At 40.9% G+C, this 18,664-nt stretch overlaps 1 protein-coding gene across 3 annotated transcripts in view; it reads right to left on the bottom strand.

The window, feature by feature from the left end:
- Positions 1-18,664, bottom strand: part of Tbce (tubulin folding cofactor E) — a 47,575-nt gene that overhangs the window by 18,528 nt on the left and 10,383 nt on the right. For all 3 annotated transcript variants that reach the window (XR_003711722.1, XR_003711723.1, XM_028769803.1), the window contains exons 2-4: positions 16,509-16,639; positions 5,742-5,826; positions 2,159-2,344 (exon numbers count right to left, since the gene is read on the bottom strand). Coding sequence is in view for 1 of the 3 variants with exons in the window: in XM_028769803.1 (XP_028625636.1) it covers positions 2,159-2,344; positions 5,742-5,826; positions 16,509-16,608 (371 nt within the window). In the remaining 2 variants the exon portion in view is untranslated. The remainder of the gene's footprint in view (positions 1-2,158; positions 2,345-5,741; positions 5,827-16,508; positions 16,640-18,664) is intronic.

The following is an 18,664-nucleotide window of genomic DNA, read 5'->3' as shown; positions in this document are numbered from 1 at the left end:
GTAGCACCTTTAGTCACAATAACCAAAAGGTAGAAACAACATAGAACAAATAAACCAAAAGTGACATCACACTGAGAAACAGTGTTTGGGCTTAAGAAGGAAGAAAGTCTGACAGCCCATAAATGGAGAGACCTCATAGGTATATTCTGCAATATTTTTAAAAACACAACAAATGACTTGGTGAATTAGTATTTACAGCGATCTCAAAATACCACTTAGCACACAATGGTTTAATAAATATTTGTAAAAATTAACAGGAAACTGACAGCACTGAGGAATAAGCATGAGAGGTAAGTGCAGGGGAAGGTGGTTATACTCATCAGGAACCGGTTCTTGGGCTAAGGCTCTCATTCTTGTTTAACAGGCCCTGAGAGTTTCCAAAACAAGTATTTCCCAGTTCCAATTTTTGTGTGTGGTAAGGATCAAGCAACTTCATGATGACTGGTGCTGCCAACTTAGTACCCCAGAAAACTGGATGATTTCCCAGTATCTGAAGTCAGTCAGTCTGAAAACCACTATGTCCTTATTCTGTCTACCATAATTTTCAGGAATTACTTGCTATTTATTTACTTACTTATTTATTCAAAACAGGGTCTCATGTAGCGTAAGCTGGCCTTGCTTCTGCCTCCACCTCCCAAGTGCTGGGATTACAAGCATATAGTACCAGGCCCAGAAAATTCCTTGCTTTTTTCTTTTTTTAAAACACAACTGTCCATATCAGCTTTTCAGAAACATGAAAATCATTGAAAGGAACTGTGAAAATGTCTTACAGTTGGATCTCACGGACCTTCTTCTCTGATGACTCTAGTTTATGTCATTTTGACACAAAAAACAACCAGTGCAATATATATCTTTTCATTCATTCATTCATTCATTCATTCATTCATTCATTCATTCAATAAGTTCTGTTCCTCTAGAGAACCCTAATACAAACAGGTTCAAGTACTAACACTGAGGGTTACACTAACCGTAATCCTAGTCACTACTTGTGCAGTCTGACATCTTAGTATTGTAGAGATGTGGAGGCCTTTGTATTCACAGATAAGCAAACGGGGACTGGAATGTTAAACACATACAGTTGTGACTCCAAGGGAAAGAATGCGGCTGGGAGCAGACTGTTTAACAGCCTGGTGACCTCTGCTCTGTAGAGAGTTTTCTGGTACTGGATCTTCCCAGAGAACCTTATCATCCATTTGTTTTCCATCTGATCTTCATTTAGTTTACGTGTTCCTCAGGGAGAGTTATGTATGCTTTATTGTGCACATAGGACTGAGTTCATTATCAACAGGAGAGTTTCCACCAAATTGTGCTCTACTTAAATAGGCCTAAAATAAACCACTCATATCAAACTCCTGAAGTTTGAACCAACACAGGCTACTTACTGGTGTTGAACCAAACTTCCTCTTGAGGATCGTCAACTCTGCTGGCTATGAAGGCTGCAAACACCACCCCACTTCACCCCACTTCGCCCCACCAAAAGCAGAGATCAGAACAACTTTGTGGAGTTAGCTCTCTCCATCTGAAAAGGGTTCTGGGCCCAAACTCAGGTATTAGGCTTACATGGCAGGCGCCTTTAGCCACTGAGCTATCGTGTCAGCTCATCCTTTTTTTATTATTATTATATTTGCTTCTATTTTATGTATGTGAATGTTTTAGCTACATGTATGTATATGCATTGCCTGCATACCCAGTAACTGTGGAGTTCAGAAGAGGGCATCAGATCCCCTGGAACTGGAGTTATACAGGCAGTTGTGAGTGGCTTTGCTACATGAGTGCTTGGAACTGAACCTGAGTCCTCTGCAAGAGCAGCAAGTGTTCTTAACTGAGCCATCCCTCCAGTGGTGACCCCCTCCTTTTTTTTTTTTTTCTTAAAGTATAGGATTTCACGTACCCCAGGATGGCCTTAAGTTGGCTACATAACCAATAACCATTGAACCCCTTGATCCTCCCATTTCCCCTTCCCAAGTGCATTCTATGGTTACCAGTATGAATGAACTATCATACTCAGCTAAACTGAGGGTTTTAATTTCCTCAAATAATCAGTGATTGTGTTCTCCACATTTCAAGCCATTGTTTAAAGAAGATGAACCAATAGGAAAGCAAAGTTACAAGCATCAGCACACAATCTGGTGACTCTGCTGGCATCAGCTGTATTTACCTTTGCTTCTTTGTAATATCCTCAAAACCAACAGTTTGCACTTGTTTACTTCCAACCTTTAGGGAACACGATTTTTCATCATGATCAGGTCCATCTTCGAGCACATAACGCTTCTTAAGGGCAGTAAGAAAGTCTTCTCCGAAATTAACTTTGTTTGGACGAACAAAAGAGCCTCCTGTTGGGTGCCTGGGAAGGGAGAGAAATAAATATACGAATATCATCTGCTACTGAGCATGGTGTCAGAGGCCTGCCAATCCAGATACTTGCTGAGGCAGGTTCCAGACCTGATGAGGCTAGTGAAACTGTCTTAAAGAAAATACAGAGGGCTACCATGACTATAGCTCAAGCTAAGAGTGTTTGCCTAGTGTTAACAAAGCTCTAGGTTTAACATCTGGTATCATAAGAAAAGGAAAAGATGTCTACAAAGAAACTTATAAAACATGGCATCTTAGTGACTTTTAAATAGTTCTATATGCTAAAATAAATACAATATAAACAAAAAGTGTACTGAAGAAAAATCTATAATGTCTACAAGTGATCATAAAGCTTCTGAGCTTATGCAAGCATATGGAATTCCTACACACAAAAGATAAGGACAGATAATTCACATTAAAGAGAACAAAAATATTAGATCCATGGGGAAAATTCTATGTTTCTTTTTTATTTTTATTTATTATTATTATTTATTTATTTTTTTTGGTTTTTTGAGACAGGGTTTCTCTGTGTGGCCCTATCTGTCTGGAACTCACTCTATAGACCAGGCTGGCCTCAAACTCAGAAATCCACCTGCCTCTGCCTCCTAAGTGCTGGGATTAAAGGCATGCGCCACCACTGCCCAGCCAAATCCTACCTTTCTAGTGATTAAGAAATATAATTTTTTTTCCCTACATTTGGAGATAGAGGCAGGGGTATCTCTGTGAATCCAAGGCTAGCCTGGATCTACAGAGCAAGTTCCAGGACAGCCAGGGATACACAGAGAAACACTGTGTTGAAAAAACAAAACAAGCAAAAAAAATCCAAAAACCCTAAGAAAAGAAATTTTTCATAAACAAATGTTGAAAAGATTTTTAAAGAAATGAAGGGGTGGGGGTCGGGGGGAAATGGGGTAAGGGGATAACATCTGAAATGTAAATAAAATATCCAATTAAACAAACAAACAAACAAACAAACAAACAAAAAGAAATGCTGGAGGCAGGGAGCTGGGATGAGAATTAGAAAGAAAGAGAGGGGGAGACAGAAGGAAGAGGCAGGGCCGAATGGCTAACTGCTGAGCTGCCCAGATAGCTCAGTGTGCCAGTAAAGTACTTCTTGTGCAGCCTGGTGACCTCAGTTCAATCCCAGGAACCCATTGAAAGATGGAAGACGAGAATTGACTCCATAAAGTTTTCTTCATCCTCCACACATGCAGAGGTACACAACACACATATATGCATCATGTGCATACACAATACCTTAAAAAATAAGAAAACTCAAACTAAAATTCTAATGTTTACATGTAAAGTATTGAAACTAGAAAAGAGAAACTTTAGTTTTCAAACACTGCAATCTAAATTTAAAGAAACTACAGGCTGGAGAGATAGCTCAGCAGTTAAAAGCGTATTGGCTGCTCTTCCAAAGGACCCTGGTTCAAATCCCACCACTCACATGGCCGCTCACAATATTCTGTAACTCCAGTTCCAGGGAATCCAGCACCCTCACACAGACATATATGCAGGCAAAACACCAATACACACAAAATAAAAATTAATAAATTATTTTCAAAATAAAATAAAATGTAAAAACTAAGCTAGAATTTAAGAAGATACATTTTGCCAGGGGTGATGGCACATGTCTTCTACCACAGCACTCAGGAAGCAGTGAGCTCATAAAGGTCATCCTAATCTACACAGCAAGTTCTATGCCAGCCAAGGCTACACAGTGGAACTTTGTCTAAAACAAAACAAACAAAACTATTTAAGATGAAAGAGAACACTGCAAATCTCAAATAGGGACCGTGGAGACACTCAGTGGATGTGCCTGCTGAGTAGCAGGAAGACTAGTTAGTATCCACATAAAAGATGGCCACTGCTGACACAACACTAGGAGGCAGGACCAAGAGCTTTCCTCCAGCTTACACACCTGCTATTCCAGCCAGCTGGAGAACTCTAAGTTCAGAGACCTGCCTCATAAAAAACAAGGTAGAGAGCAACAGAGGAAGACATCAAATGCTGACCTCCAGCTTTGCACACACACATATGAACATGAAGATTTAGGATAAAAATACATTTGAGGCTTTTTTTTCTAAGACCATTCTGTTACTTAGCCGCAACTGCCTGGAACATGAGACCGTCCTGCCTCTGCCTCCACCTTTGCCTCTGTAGCTCGAGATTATATGCACTTAGCCTAAATTTGCACTTCTTACAGCAATGGTAATGAGTTAGTCAAAAGGAAATGTTTATTATTTTTGGGTGTAGGCAGATGGAGAGTGTGGAATTGTGTCAGGGAGCTGCAAAGTCGAGGGTGTGCCTGTTATAAATCAAAGATCTCAATCTGTGGTGAAACCCACCCAGTCCGGTATAAGATTTTTATATATATATATATCTCCAAATGCATGCCCATCAGCAACAGATTTCCAGAAGATACATTGATTTTAACAATGATTTGGACAGAAACCACTAAGAGTCTAGATTAATGTAGATATGCTACAGTGAAATGCAAATTCTGAACCTAGGAGGAAAATAGATTAGTTCATAAGTGTCCTCATCCCACTAGCACCTAGTGCTCAGAACCCGTGACACATAAAAAGAAACCAAAGACGGGTATAGTGATATTTATATTTAATCCTAGCACTCAGGAGGCAGAGATAGATCTCTATAAGTTCCGAGGCTAATGTGTTCTACATAATGAGTTCCAGGCCAGCTGGGCACTATATAGTGAGATCCAATCCAAAAAAGAGAGAAGAAACCAAGGGCTCGCCAAGGCATGGTGGTGTATACCGATCATCCCAGAACTTGAGGACAGAGGAAGAAGCATCTCAAGTTCAGATCCAGCCTTAGCTACACATCAGTTGAGAGGCCAGCCTGTACAATATGACTAAAACAATAAAGGGAATGGAGTGGGAAATGGTTCCGTGGGCGAGAGTACTGCTGTCCAAACATTAGGACTCAAGTTAGCATCCCAAGCACCGTGCACAGCTACATAAGCCTACAGCCACAACACTAGGGGTATGTGGCAGAGCTAAGAGTGTCACATGCTGGACTGCTGGACAGTCTAACCAAAATAGTAGCTCTAGGTTCAGTGAGAGACACTGTCTCAAGAGAATTCATCAGAAAGCAAAAGACAACAGCACTCCTCTGGCCTCTTGTCAGAGGCATGCACTTGTACACGGCTGTATCTGCCTGCTTCTACCACCTGAGAGCTGGGATTAAAGACGTGCCACAATGCCAGGCTCAAGTACTTTTCCACCGATTCCATATGCTACACTGACTATTCACTAACGATTCCATATGCTACACGGACTACTCGCAGTCCAGCCATGCTTCTCCTCTCCAGCCCTACTGTTCATGATCGACTATGACCTTGTCAGTCCATAAGGAAGTCTTACCTGCATGTGAAATACACAGTGCCTTCGTGACTCCCATCATGCTTTCCTCTCTCGGGATTGTCCCACTCAACTCCTAACCAGAGTCCTAGCAAAAGAGAAAACAAGTGACAAAATAGGACAGAGGGATCCTCGATTCTCCTGCAAGCAAATGCATTTGTAACAGACGCTGTAGCACACACAAGCAGAGGAGGGAGTGTCTCAGGAATCTCCTGGGAACTTCAATTAAACAATGAAATGATAGAATATGTAGGCTAAAGAACTACTAAAACTCAATTAAACATGAATAGCTAAACTTTATCTCCCCCCTTGAACTGACCACTTCATAAACTGGCCAATGTCAGATCATAACTCATAACTATAATGAACACATGATTAAAATGAGAAATTCTACCCTAAATACCTATAACTACCACCACAACAAAAAGTCTGAGGGAGAAAATACTGAAGATGAAATACAAGTAATTTCAGTCCAAAAAACACAAGAGAAAAACACCTTCAAAGAAAAAGATTGTCCCAGATAGAAACCTGCAAGGAGACAGGAGGCAGGAGGCTCAGACCCCTGGGTAAGACTACAGCAGAATGGGCAGCAGAACTGCCAGCTCCTGGGCATAAAGTCTAAAAACGAAAGCCATCCAGCAACTGATTAGGGATGAGTATGTGAGTGCAGGTTCCCAGAAAGACAGAAGTGTCTGACCCCTGGAGATGGAATATTATGAGCCACTTGATGTAGGTACTAGAACTGATCTCAGGTCCCCTACAAGAACAGGAAATACTCTTAACTGCTGAGCTATAGCCCTTGTCTTGTTTTTTTGTTGTTGTTTTGTTTTTGTTTTTGTTTTTGTTTTGAGATAGGGTCTCTCAGTGGTACCTGAGGCTTAATCCCTAGGTTCTACATGGTAGGAGAAACAACTCCAACAGGTATCATGAAAAATGTACACACACACACACACAAATAATAAAAACAAACAAAAACATTGTTGGGATTTTGGTAGGGAAAAAAAACTAAATATTTGACCGCTGATAAATTTTAAATTTTAACAAAATTAAGACTTTGAATACATAGATACAGGAAGTCTAGGCTCTTCCTCCTTTTCCTCCTTTTCCTCCTTTTCCTCCTTTTCCTCCTTTTCCTCCTCCTCCTCCTCCTCCTCCTCCTCCTCCTCTTCCTCTTCCTCCTTTTTTGAGACATGGTTTATGTAGTTCTGGCTGGCCCAGAACTCGACTCTTTCTTTACTTCATTTGTATTAGGCAACGGCTATAACATTCCAAGATGTGTATGCATGATGTGAAAAACTAAAATTTTGGATGATTTAGTCCACAAGAATGAAAACTATAAAACAATACAGAAAGAAATTAAAGGAGCTAGGCATGGTGGCACATCAAAGCACTTGAAAGGCAGGCAGAAAGGTCTCTGTGAGTTAGAGGCCAATGTAAGCTACACAGCTAAACACTGTCTCAAGAAAAGAAAATAAATCAGGCTAAAGAGATGGCCCTGTGGTTAAGAGCACTAGTTGTTCTTGCAGAATGCCCAGGTTCAATGCTCAGAATGCACATAGCAGCTCACAACTGTCTGGAATGCCAATTCCAGGGGATCTGACATCCTCTTCTGGCCTGTGCAGGCACTGTACATGTGTGACACACATACATATAATACAGGAAAGCATACACAAAACAAAAATCCTTTTTAAAAAAACTCTCGTGAACTTATAAATTAAGCAATGTTACTTTAAACTACTTTAAGTCAAAAAAAGAAATCACAAAATAAATTTTAAAAATATTCTGAACAGGCTGGGGATAACCCAGTAGTTAAAGCAGCTAAGTAGACACGAATTGTTAAATATAATTCCAGCCTTGAAAGTGGGAAGAAAGCAAGCTGGATGCACTGTTTGAATGAGAGACCTTCCCTTGCCTTGATGAATAAAGTAGAAGAATCATTAAGAGTAAGTCCCTAAACCATCCCTGGGCCTTTACATGCCTGAGGCTAAACTTAAAAGTCACATTAATTTCTTTGGTGGAGGATGATACAGGAGTAGAAAGGTTGTGGAATCTTCTTCGACAATTAAGGAGAGCTGCTAAGTCCAAGTCTGTGGCAGGGAAGACCTTGCAAAGGAATCCCTGAGAGGCCACCATGTGAGGCTGTGAAAGTAAAGCCTGGACTGTCATGGAGACCTCAAGATGTTGGAGATGCCAGAGCATAGGACATCTTCCAGGGAGATCTGCAGATAGGGAATGGAACCAAACCAAGAGAATGAAGTACATTCCAGGCAGCAAGACTGGAAGGGCAGAGCCATTAAACAGACGTGGAGCTGTAGTAGTTAAAGCTGTCTCTGCTGGGTACCAGTCTTGCTTTGGTCCAGGATTCTCTAACTATCCCCTAATTATGCCTCCATTCTATGCCTCCATTTCTCCATTTTGGAATGGTAATATGCATTCTGTATGTCAGAAATATGCTATTTGCTTTTGAATCTACAGGGGGTTACAATGAAGAGATTGTCTTCAGTCTCAGAATGAGATTTTAAACAGCATTGAGACATAAACAACAAGGTGAATTCTGAAATAGAACTAAACAAATTCTGCATTATCCTAGGGGCCAAAAGCCTATGGGGGCCAGGAGGCAGAGGCGGTGTGAGTGAGAATGGCCCCACAGGCTCATATGTTCGAACACTTGGTCCCTGTTAGTGAAGGTGTTTAAGAAGGATTAAAAGGCGTGTCACTAGAGGTGGGCTCTGAGGTTTCGAAAGTCATGACATTCACTGCGTGTCTCTTTCTGCCTCCTGTTTTTGGATCAAGCTGTGAACTCTAAGCTCTCCCTGCCACTGTGCCTTTACTCTACCATCATGGACTCCAGTGCTCTGAAACTGTAAGCCCAATTAAGTGCGTTCTTTTGTTAAAATAATAAAATGACTAGAAAACAAAAAACAGATGAGGGGCTAGGGGTTTAGTTCAGCTAGTAGAGTGTTCGCTTGCCTAGCATGCATGAAGCCCTGGGTATAGTAGTGCATGCTACCCAGAGAAACCCCGTTTTGAAACAAAACAAACCAACCAAACAAAAAAATACAATATCTGGGCAGGGTAGATCAAGGCTTTAAACCTAGCACTTGAGAGGCTAAGGCCATGAGTTTTAAGACCAGCCTAGGCTTCAGAGCTGAGACCTATCTAAAAACAAACAAGCATTTCCAGGAAGATATAAAGGGGTAAGAAATAAAAATCAAAACCCACCAATAAAAGGTGAGGAAAAAAAAAAACAGTAGAGTGTGACTGGGGTCCCACATAGGCCTCAATTCTCTTTAAGGATACTAGAACTCTCTAGGTTCATTAGGAGCCAACAGAAGTCTGTCAGGAGTTCTGTGAGGAGCCTGAATAGGATGAGGTGCACATTGCACTCAGTACCACCTAAAGCTCACAGTACCTGTGTCTGGACTCAAACCTGGCTTGGTTCTCCCTTAGCTGTTAGGCAGTGGACATACATGGTTCTATGTGGCTGTCTAGGGATCTCAGTTTCTACCAGAAAACTGGCACATCCTAAATAATAAAGCACTCATTCTCAAAATGTGGACACAAGAATCATCATCTAGCAACCTGTTAAAAGGAGGAGCACTGAACTACAGATCAGACCTACTAAATCAGGATTCCTGAGAAGGAAAAAAACAAAACAAAACAAAACAACAACAAAAACCAAAGAATTTTGTTTTAGATTTTGAAGACAGGGTTCACTATATGGCTCTAGCTGCCCTTCAACTCACTATGTAGAGCAGGCTGGCCTCAAACTTACAGAGATCCACATGCCTTTGCCTCATAAGTTCGGGAATTAAAGGTGTCCAACACTGAACCAGGTGGAGAATGTGTATTTTAACAAGACCCTCAGGCTCACTGCAGCAGTCTCTTTTTCTGGACTGAAAGACAGGTATTCTATACTGCTAATCTTAGACATGAGTCATACTGACTAAGATGACGGCTGAATCTGACCATATAAGGCCACTCCCCAGACCCTACAATCTATACACTGTATAGTCTATATTCACTATATTGATTTGCTAACAGCTTTAAATATATTTTCCTACAAATGGCAATAAAGTATTTTCAGAAGAGTACTTCAAAAATTCACAATAGCAACATCAGAAGCAATTCTCTCTAATAGTTAAAATATTCTTCAAGTCAGAAACAGCTCTGAATGCTTATGCATAACAATTTCTAGTCCTCAGGGCAGGACCTGAACTTGAAAAACCACTCAGTTTGGCCTCGATGTGCACTACAGAAATAGCACTTACAGAACTGGGCTTTCTCTCTCAGAAAACACCCTATACCCGTTCAAATCCCCCATATGTTAACAGCTGAGGATCCAATTTTTACATCTATCAAAAATGTAAAACAACAACAAAATTTTTAAAAGAGCTGGGAGTCGTGGCACATGCCTTTAATCCTAGCTCTGGGGAGGCAGAGGCAGGTGGATCTCCATGAATTGGGCCAGCCTGGTCTACAGAGTGAATTCCAGGACAGACAGGGCTACACAGAGAAACCCTGTCCAAAAACTAGCCCCCCCCAACACACCACCCACAAAAGAAAGTGTAAAAAGATGATCCAAGATATAGCAAAAATTAGGTTAGAAATTAAAGGGCTGTGGACATGGATCAGTGGCAGAGCACCTGCCTAGCATGTCTGAGATCACAGAGTCAACCCTCAGTAGAAAACAAAAATTTGAAGTTATCAAATTGATTGTGACAAAGTTTGCTACTACTTACACTCCTTACAATCTCTCATCTAAACACAATCACATGTCTATCAAAGACAATGACTGGGGTAACATAAAGTTTAAATCAACGTTAGTCTGGGTGATAAGTTTAGCTCCTTCTCTTTCTTTGTTTCTAACTCGATGTCTAGAATCCAGAAGCTTGTGTGTGCCGTGTAAGCATCACTTCAGCTGTTTCTGTCATTTCCTAGAAAGTGTTTCACTGACTTTCCTCTTACAGGTTCTGTTCATTCCACACAAGCACCAACAACAGACCAAAAACAAAAAACAAAAAACAAAAAAAACCCAAAAACCAAAAAACAACAACAATTCCACCCTAGTCTATCTGGAGAAACAATAAGTGTAACTGGGTGACCTGCTTAAAGCAAGTCATACTAACTCCAGCAACTGTAAAACTTCTACTCTCAGGAAGAAGCCTAGGGCAATGTTTCACAGCCAGTTCCTCCTCATAGACCCAATCCTGTACTGGTCTCAGCTACTGAATGTCCAAGAGGGACCTAGTATATCAGGTCTGGGAGGCAGCTTTCCACAACTGGAAAGTGTGTCAAGTGTTACACTTAAATACTCATACACTCCTATAAGTTCTGATAGAAGGATAAAGCTAAAAGACAGTTACCATCATGTTCTAAAGAACAGTGCTGTCCATGACATACATAGGGATTTACCACCCCTCTACGGAAGTCAGTTCTGATTCTCTAGGCTGTGGTACCTTAATGAAGCAAAGAAAAAAAAAAAAAAAGAAAGGAAAAAAAAGATCAAAACCCTGCAACAAAGAACAATGCTGGCCAGGTGTGACGGTGCACTCTGTAATCCCAACATTCAAAAGCCTGTGGCAGGACACCAAGAATCTGAGATCAGCCTGGGCTGCACAGTGAGAACTTGTCTCAAAAACAAAACCACAACCTTTAATAGCAGCACTTAGGAGGTAGAGGCATGAAGATGTCTGTGAGTTGGAGGCCAATCTAGATTACAAACTGAGTTCCAAGACAGCCAGGGCTACACAGAGAAACCTTATCTTGAGAAAAAAGAAAAAGTACAGATGTACTTTATCTGGGATACTAAGAAAGCCATATCTAAAATCAATCAAAAATTCTGATGGTGAAAAATAGAAAGACAAAAAAGAATTTTGATAGTATAATCAGTAGATTAAAATATTAGTAATTTGGAAGGACCATGTGACTCCATTTTAGAGAGTGGATTACCCCAAGAGGTTGACTGAGAACAAAGAGGTTTTTTTAACAGTCAAGGATGACTGATTTTAAAGAACTCTCTTGGGGTGGCCAAGAAGGTTCATCAGCACCTATGGCCAAGCCTGAAGACTTGAGTTCAATACTCAAGACTCAAAAGTTGGAAAGAGAGTGGTAGTAATACCTGCAATTTGTCCTCTAACCTCCACATGTGTGGAATGTGCATGCACACACACACACACACACACACACACAATGTGCATGTGCAGAGGTGGAAAAGAGAATAAATAAAAACTGATGTTTGAGATGTCAGAGCCATGGGCTATCTGCTGAGGAAAGCTGCTAACAGGGAGTGGAACCAGCCCAGGAGAAAGAAGTTTGTTGCAGTCGACAAAGATGAAAAAGGAGAGGAGATCTGAAGACCGCTTTGACATCAGACATGGAGATGCAGAGTTTGGAGTTTGCCCAGCTGGTTTCCTGTCTTGCTTTGAAGATTATAGTTAAGTGATTGGATGGATCTCAGAAGAGACTTTGGACTTTTAACATTGTTGAGACTGCTCTAGACTATGGGGACTTTAGAAGTTGGACTAAATGTACTTTTTGTTATGCTATGGGTAGATATGGCCCCAGTAGACTCATGTGTTTGAACTAGCCTATGGGGCCCAGGAAGTGGAATGTGATGGTTTGTATATGCTTGGCCTAGAGAGTGGCACTATTAGGAGGTATGGCCTTGTTAGAGTGGGTGTGTCACTGTGGGTGTGGGCTTTAATACCCTTGTCCTAGCTGCCTGGAAGTCAGTCTTCTCATAGCAGCCTTCAGATGAAGATGTAGAACTCGCTCCTCCTGTACCATGCTTGCCTGGACGATGCTATGTTCCTGCCTTGATGATAATAGACTGAACCTCTGAACTGTAAGCCAGCCCCAATTAAATGTTGTCTTTTATAAGACTTGCCTTGGTCATGGTGTCTGTTCACAGCAGTAAAACCCTAACTAAGACAGCAGGCCTGATCTATATAGGCAGTTCCAAGTAGCCAGGGCTACAGAGTGGAAGGGAAGGATGGATTAAGAGCATTGGGTTAAAGGTTCAATTCCTATCACCCACATGGTGGTGGCTCATACCCATCTGTAATTCTAATCCAGGGCCTCTAAGAATATCCGGCATACATGTGATATACAGATATATATGCAGACAAAAACATCCATACATATAACATGAATAAATCATTTTTTTAAATAAGAAGAGGGACTGTTAAGAGGACCTAGAATTAATCCCCAACACCCACATGGTATCTATTAATTATCTGTAAGTCCAATTCTGTTCTATGGATGCTTTAAGACTTAATACTTGGTTTCACTATTTATAAACATGGAACTAACTGACATAGATCAAAATACTTGACACAGTCATTATTTTTTAAATCTATCCTCTCACAGATAATCCCAATCAAGCACTACAGCAATGACTTACTAAGAGGTCCTGAGTTCAGATACAAACATCCACACCAGGTGGCCTTCAAAAGCCAGCAGCTCCCGCTCTAGAACATCAGACACCTTCTGTCCTCCACAAGCACCTGCACTCACATGCATACATCCACCCACACTCAAACATACATATGCATAAGTAGAAGAAATAAATATTTTTAGCTGGATGGTGGTGGTCACACCTTTAGTTCCAGCACTCCTGAGGCAAAGGCAGGCAAATCTCTGTGAGTTGGAGGCCAGCCTAGTCTACAGAGCAAATTCCAGGACTGTATATGTGTAGAAATCCTGCCTCAAAACACCAAAATATAAAAAAATTAAAAAGAAAAACCAAACCAATCCCCCCCAAAATTTTTTTTAAAAAACAGTAATAATCTCAGTCAAATTAGGGGGGAAATACTTCTCTTATACCTGTTTTAAGACTTCCATAGTGACTTCCACACAGGCACAGTGACATCTGTCTAGTTTAGGGTAAATAAATTCAAGGTCTTCTGCATGCTGGGGGGCAAGTGTTCTATCACTGAGCTACACCCAAGCACTGGAAGCTTCCTAAGACACAAAGTGCTGGGCCCAGACTCAGTGTCAGTCGGTAGCTATGTGAGAAGGCCAGGAGTCTGCACTTAACAAGTAACTGTGTGATGCTGATGCTGCTCAGAAGCCAGACGCTGAGAGCTTCAGACTCATCACTAAACCACCCTGTGTCTACTCAGACCAGTTCCAAATACATAGACAATACTCAAGTACTTGTTGATTCAGTTAGGCATATGAGGCAGTTTACTACATTGCTACCATAAAGGAAAAAAAACCTAGCAATCGAATGTTCAAAATGAGGAGCGGGGCATAGTGACCCTTACACTCCCAGGCATTTGTAAGACTGATATACGAGGATTTCTTGAGTTCATGAGTGTAAGGCTAGCCTGAACAATGCAGTAAGACCCTGTCTAAAAAAGGAGAAGGGCAGAAATAGTGAATGGCTAAATAAATTACATAGTATACTAAATGGTTAACCATTGGGAATACCCAATACTAGAAGAGAGAAGGAAAAAGAAAAACATAAGAGGAAAACATGATGTTCCTGTAACAACATCAACATCATCACCATCATCACCATCTTCTTCCTCCTCTTCCTCCTCTTCCTCCTCTTCCTCCTCTTCCTCCTCCTCCTCCTCCTCCTCCTCCTCCTCCTCCTCCTCCTCCTCCTCCTCCTCATCGAGAGAGAGTTTCACTATGTATCCTTGGCTGCCCTGGAGCATGTAGAAAGGCCAGGATGGCCTCACACTCCCAGAGATCTGTACAGGGATAGTGAGATGGTGCTGAAGTGACCAAAGTATACTGCTTAGATGTTTGAAGACACCACAATAAATTATGTTATATGATTAGTACATACTAATAACAAAGTTTGAAAAAGAAAAACCCAGTAAAATAATGTTACAGGCCAGGCACAGTGGTACATTCATTTAATCACAAGAAGTGGAAACAGGCAGACCTCTGGGAGTGTGAGGCCAACCTGGCCTATAGAGCATGTTCTGAGCAGCCAAGGCTACATAGTGAAACTCTCTCTCAATAACAATAATGGTGGTGATGGAGGTGATGATGATGATGATGTTACAGAAACATAATAATTAAATGGAGAAAGGTAATAAACAGGTCTACGATATCTGAGCCACACTACACTGATGCCTGAGGAACAGTGAGGGCCATCAGAAAGAAAGAGCAGTCTCCCCTGGTCCCTGCCTGTCTTTGAAAGCCCCTAAAAGTGAGAAGGACTCAAAAGCTCACATCACCATTTTCTTAAAGGGATCCAGTTTTATCCTGGACACATTCTTGCTGCCTTGGAGATGATCAGTGGCTTCATCAAAGAAGCTACTAACTAGTTATGGAAGCTGGGAAGAAGAATAATATCAAAGGGCTAGAAGACTCAATGCCTATGTGTGCTCATTCTGGTTATAACTAGTACCTCCCTGTCATGTTTCTCACATGAAGAAGAAACAATCTTATTTTAAATCCATTACCAGAACCCCTTTTTCTTTCCTTCCTTTTATTTTGTTTTATTTTATTTTTGAGACAGGATCCAGGCCAGGCTGAACTAGCACTTACTTAGTAGTCTATACTGGCCTTAAAACTTAGTAATTCTCTTGCTGTAACCTTCTGAGAACCTGGACTATAGTCACTGTATCTGGCTAGAAATGATGAATTTCACCAATTTCTGAGATCTTTTGAGATTCGAAGAGTTAGAATTAGGTTAGTTCATAGTTTTCTCCACTATGTATTTACAAGATAAATATTTTCAATTCTGCTTAGCTTGTTGCCACTTAAACCTAGTTCTTTCCAGTATAAACATAATTGTATTTTCTCATGTCCTGTTCTCGTCAGAGGTATAGGATAAGCCCGAACTTAAAAAAAAAAATCTCTTTTAGTTGAGGTTTAAGAACCTGCAATATTAGGTATGTACAATCTGCTACCTTGACATACAAAGGCATTAATTTACTATTCACCATAGTTTATACAATGTATATATATACACATGTATTGTTTCTTTGAAAATCAACAAAATATGAGCAATACACAAGGTTCTATTTGGCCAGAATGCAATTACATTATTCCCAGTTATATAACATAAGTATATACACACACATATATATATACATACATACACACATGAGGAGAAGCATTCAAATGCTTTTGGTTGAAAAACACGATGCTTCACTCTAGACTGACTCAGTACTTTACACTGCTCCTACAACACGCATACTGCATAATACAAGAGAGATTATGACGAAGCCTGCTGGTTTACATGAAAAACAATTCTATCCTCCAGTAAAGAATTGTTTGAATCATAGACACAAAAAGTCTTATTTGTATCAACACAGTATTAAGTGTATGTGTGTATGGATTAATGGCAAAGTAATATCAAAAAGTTATTTGATTTTTGAGTTGAGAATCATGAAAATTCAAGACTGTTGGTTTTTTGAAGTTTGTTCAGATGATATCTGAAAGTTGACAAGATTAAAAATACTACAAAATCAAGTAGCATACAATTAAGAAAACTGTACATTATCATATACATATATAATTCAATGACATCAAATAAAATTACGTGTCTGCAAGTTGGTTGACACAGTCCTCAAAACTGATTTTTTATTTTATATATTTCTTTATTGGAGACTGTGCTGCTCCAGCTGGTTTGGAACTTGCTATGTAGGAATGGCTGGCTTAGAACTCAGAAATCAATCTGCCTCTGCTTCAGAGTGCTGGGATTAAAGGCATGTGCTACCACACCCAGCTCAAAACTGGTATGATAAAACCCCACTAAGATGCTTACATGGAGGTGACTGGAAGATTTTCATAGCTTACCTGCCACAGGAGGGACAGCTCCACAAAAGCGCACTGTTGCATATTCCCCGTTAACTTCAACTCTTCTACCAATGACATCTAATGCCAAAATGTCACTCATTATAAGACAGCAGGAATCCAAACTAGGAGATCTAGGGAGGAAAACAGGAAAAACTGACAAGAACTTAATTAGCAAAAACTGTAGTCTAGGCTGGCCTCAGGATCTTAAACTACACAGAGCAAATCCTCCTGCCCCCACTGCTCAAGTGCTGGGATAACAGATATTAGCCACCACACCCAGCCAAAGTTTCCCACCCCAATAAGGGGCTGAAGAAAATGGCTTACTCTGTAAGGTGCCTTTTATGCACACACAAGTACCTGGGTTGAGATCCCCAGAAAAAGCTAACTGTGACAGACAGTATACACCTACAATTCCAGAGTGGGGAAGAGGAGACAGGAGGATTCTTGCGGCTTACTGGCTCACCAGTTTAGCCAACTGGTGAGTTCCATGTTTAGTGATCACCCCTGTCTCAAAAGGCAAGATGGAGAGTGATAGAGTAAGACAGAGCAGACCTCTGGCCCCCATTGGTACACACGTGGATGCACACACACATACATACATGTGTGTGTACACATACTAAAGAACAATGGGCCTGGAGATCTAGCAGAGTTGGTATGTGCTTGCCTAGCGTCGACAAAGCAGAGTGGCTCATGCCTTTAATCCTAGCAGTCAGAAGCCTGCCTGAGATACATGAACGAGGCCCTAGCTCAGGAAAAGAGTAACAAAAAATAACTCAAAATTTTAGGTATGATATATTATGGCTAATATTCCTTTTTTGCTTTAAGACATGTAACCCATGCTGGGCAGTGGTGGCACACGTCTTTAATCCCAGCACTTGGGAGGCAGAGACAGGCGGATTTCTGAGTTCGAGGCCAGCCTGGTCTACAGAGTGAGTTCCAAGACAGCCAGGGCTACACAGAGAAACCCTGTCTCCAAAACAAAACAAAACAAAACAAAACAAAACAAAACAAAAGACATGCAACCCAGCCCAGGCTGGCCTCAATCTCACTATGTAGTTAGGGATGGCTACTGAAATTCACTTAAGTGCTAGGATTACAGACATCTGCCACTATGCCCAGCTTATTCTGGAGACAAGACCTCCCACATAAGCTAGCCTTGAATGCTGATCCTCCTGCCCCAGCTTCCAACATGCTGAAATTACAAACATGGGCCACATGCTCAGCTTGGTCATGACTTCTTTCAAACCTTGGTCTTTTGGAAATAAGCACTGAGACAGTTAGACTTCCAGTTTTAGATATACCAGTAGCAGTGTAGGTAATCCATAGAATGAAAGAGGGGCAGTGACCAGAAAGATGAGGATTTTATTAAGTTAAACACTAGAATCAACATTTGGGAGAATTATTAGATAAAAATGGTCAAACAAAAAATAGGGATCCTTGTGTTAGGGCCCCAAAACCCCAAACAACCCAAGGAGTCACAAAAGTCCAGCAAAGCAAGAGCTTTAATTGAATTAGGCCTCAAGAACTGATCAGTCAGGGACAATGGCACAGACTTGGGAGCTGACTGCATCCTTAAAATGTTCATCTTAGTAAGGATTTAAACAGATGACAAAAACATATTGTATTCAGGCTGCTATGATTAATCAGGACCACAGAACAAACTCCAGAGCTGAACTGTGACCCCCAACCCAGAATGTCACAGAGTTTTAAACCTGAAATCCATAAATATCTGTGCCAAGATTAAAGTAACATTTTCTCACCAATCAAGATTTAGGGATATGGGACTTCCTTAGGAACATGCCTTTGTAGTACACTTATCCTGTTGGTTAGGTTATTCAACTGTGGTGGGGCAACCTGTCTAGCACTAATGTCTCAAATTGCCAACCAGGATATCAGTTACCCATGTACATGTCTCTTTCTGCCAAGGAGGGTATCAGTTACCCAGGGAGATCTTGGGAACTTAAATTTTATTTGACCTCTATCCAAAATGGTAGTTTTAGTCAACATGGTTTCAGTTTGGTTCCTTCTTAATCTTGGTCAGTTTGTTGGGTTTTGCCTTGGATAGATCAGTAGAACCCTAAGGTACTGCAACTTCTAAGATAAGAAACCCTGTACTACAATGGAATTTTCAGCAATGAAAAGCAAAGGAGGCCGGG

This window comes from Grammomys surdaster, unplaced genomic scaffold (genome assembly GCF_004785775.1).
Source record: "Grammomys surdaster isolate TR1022 unplaced genomic scaffold, NIH_TR_1.0 194, whole genome shotgun sequence".
In the NCBI taxonomy this organism is placed as follows: domain Eukaryota; kingdom Metazoa; phylum Chordata; class Mammalia; order Rodentia; family Muridae; genus Grammomys; species Grammomys surdaster.
This window is presented reverse-complemented; position numbering and strand designations above follow the sequence as displayed.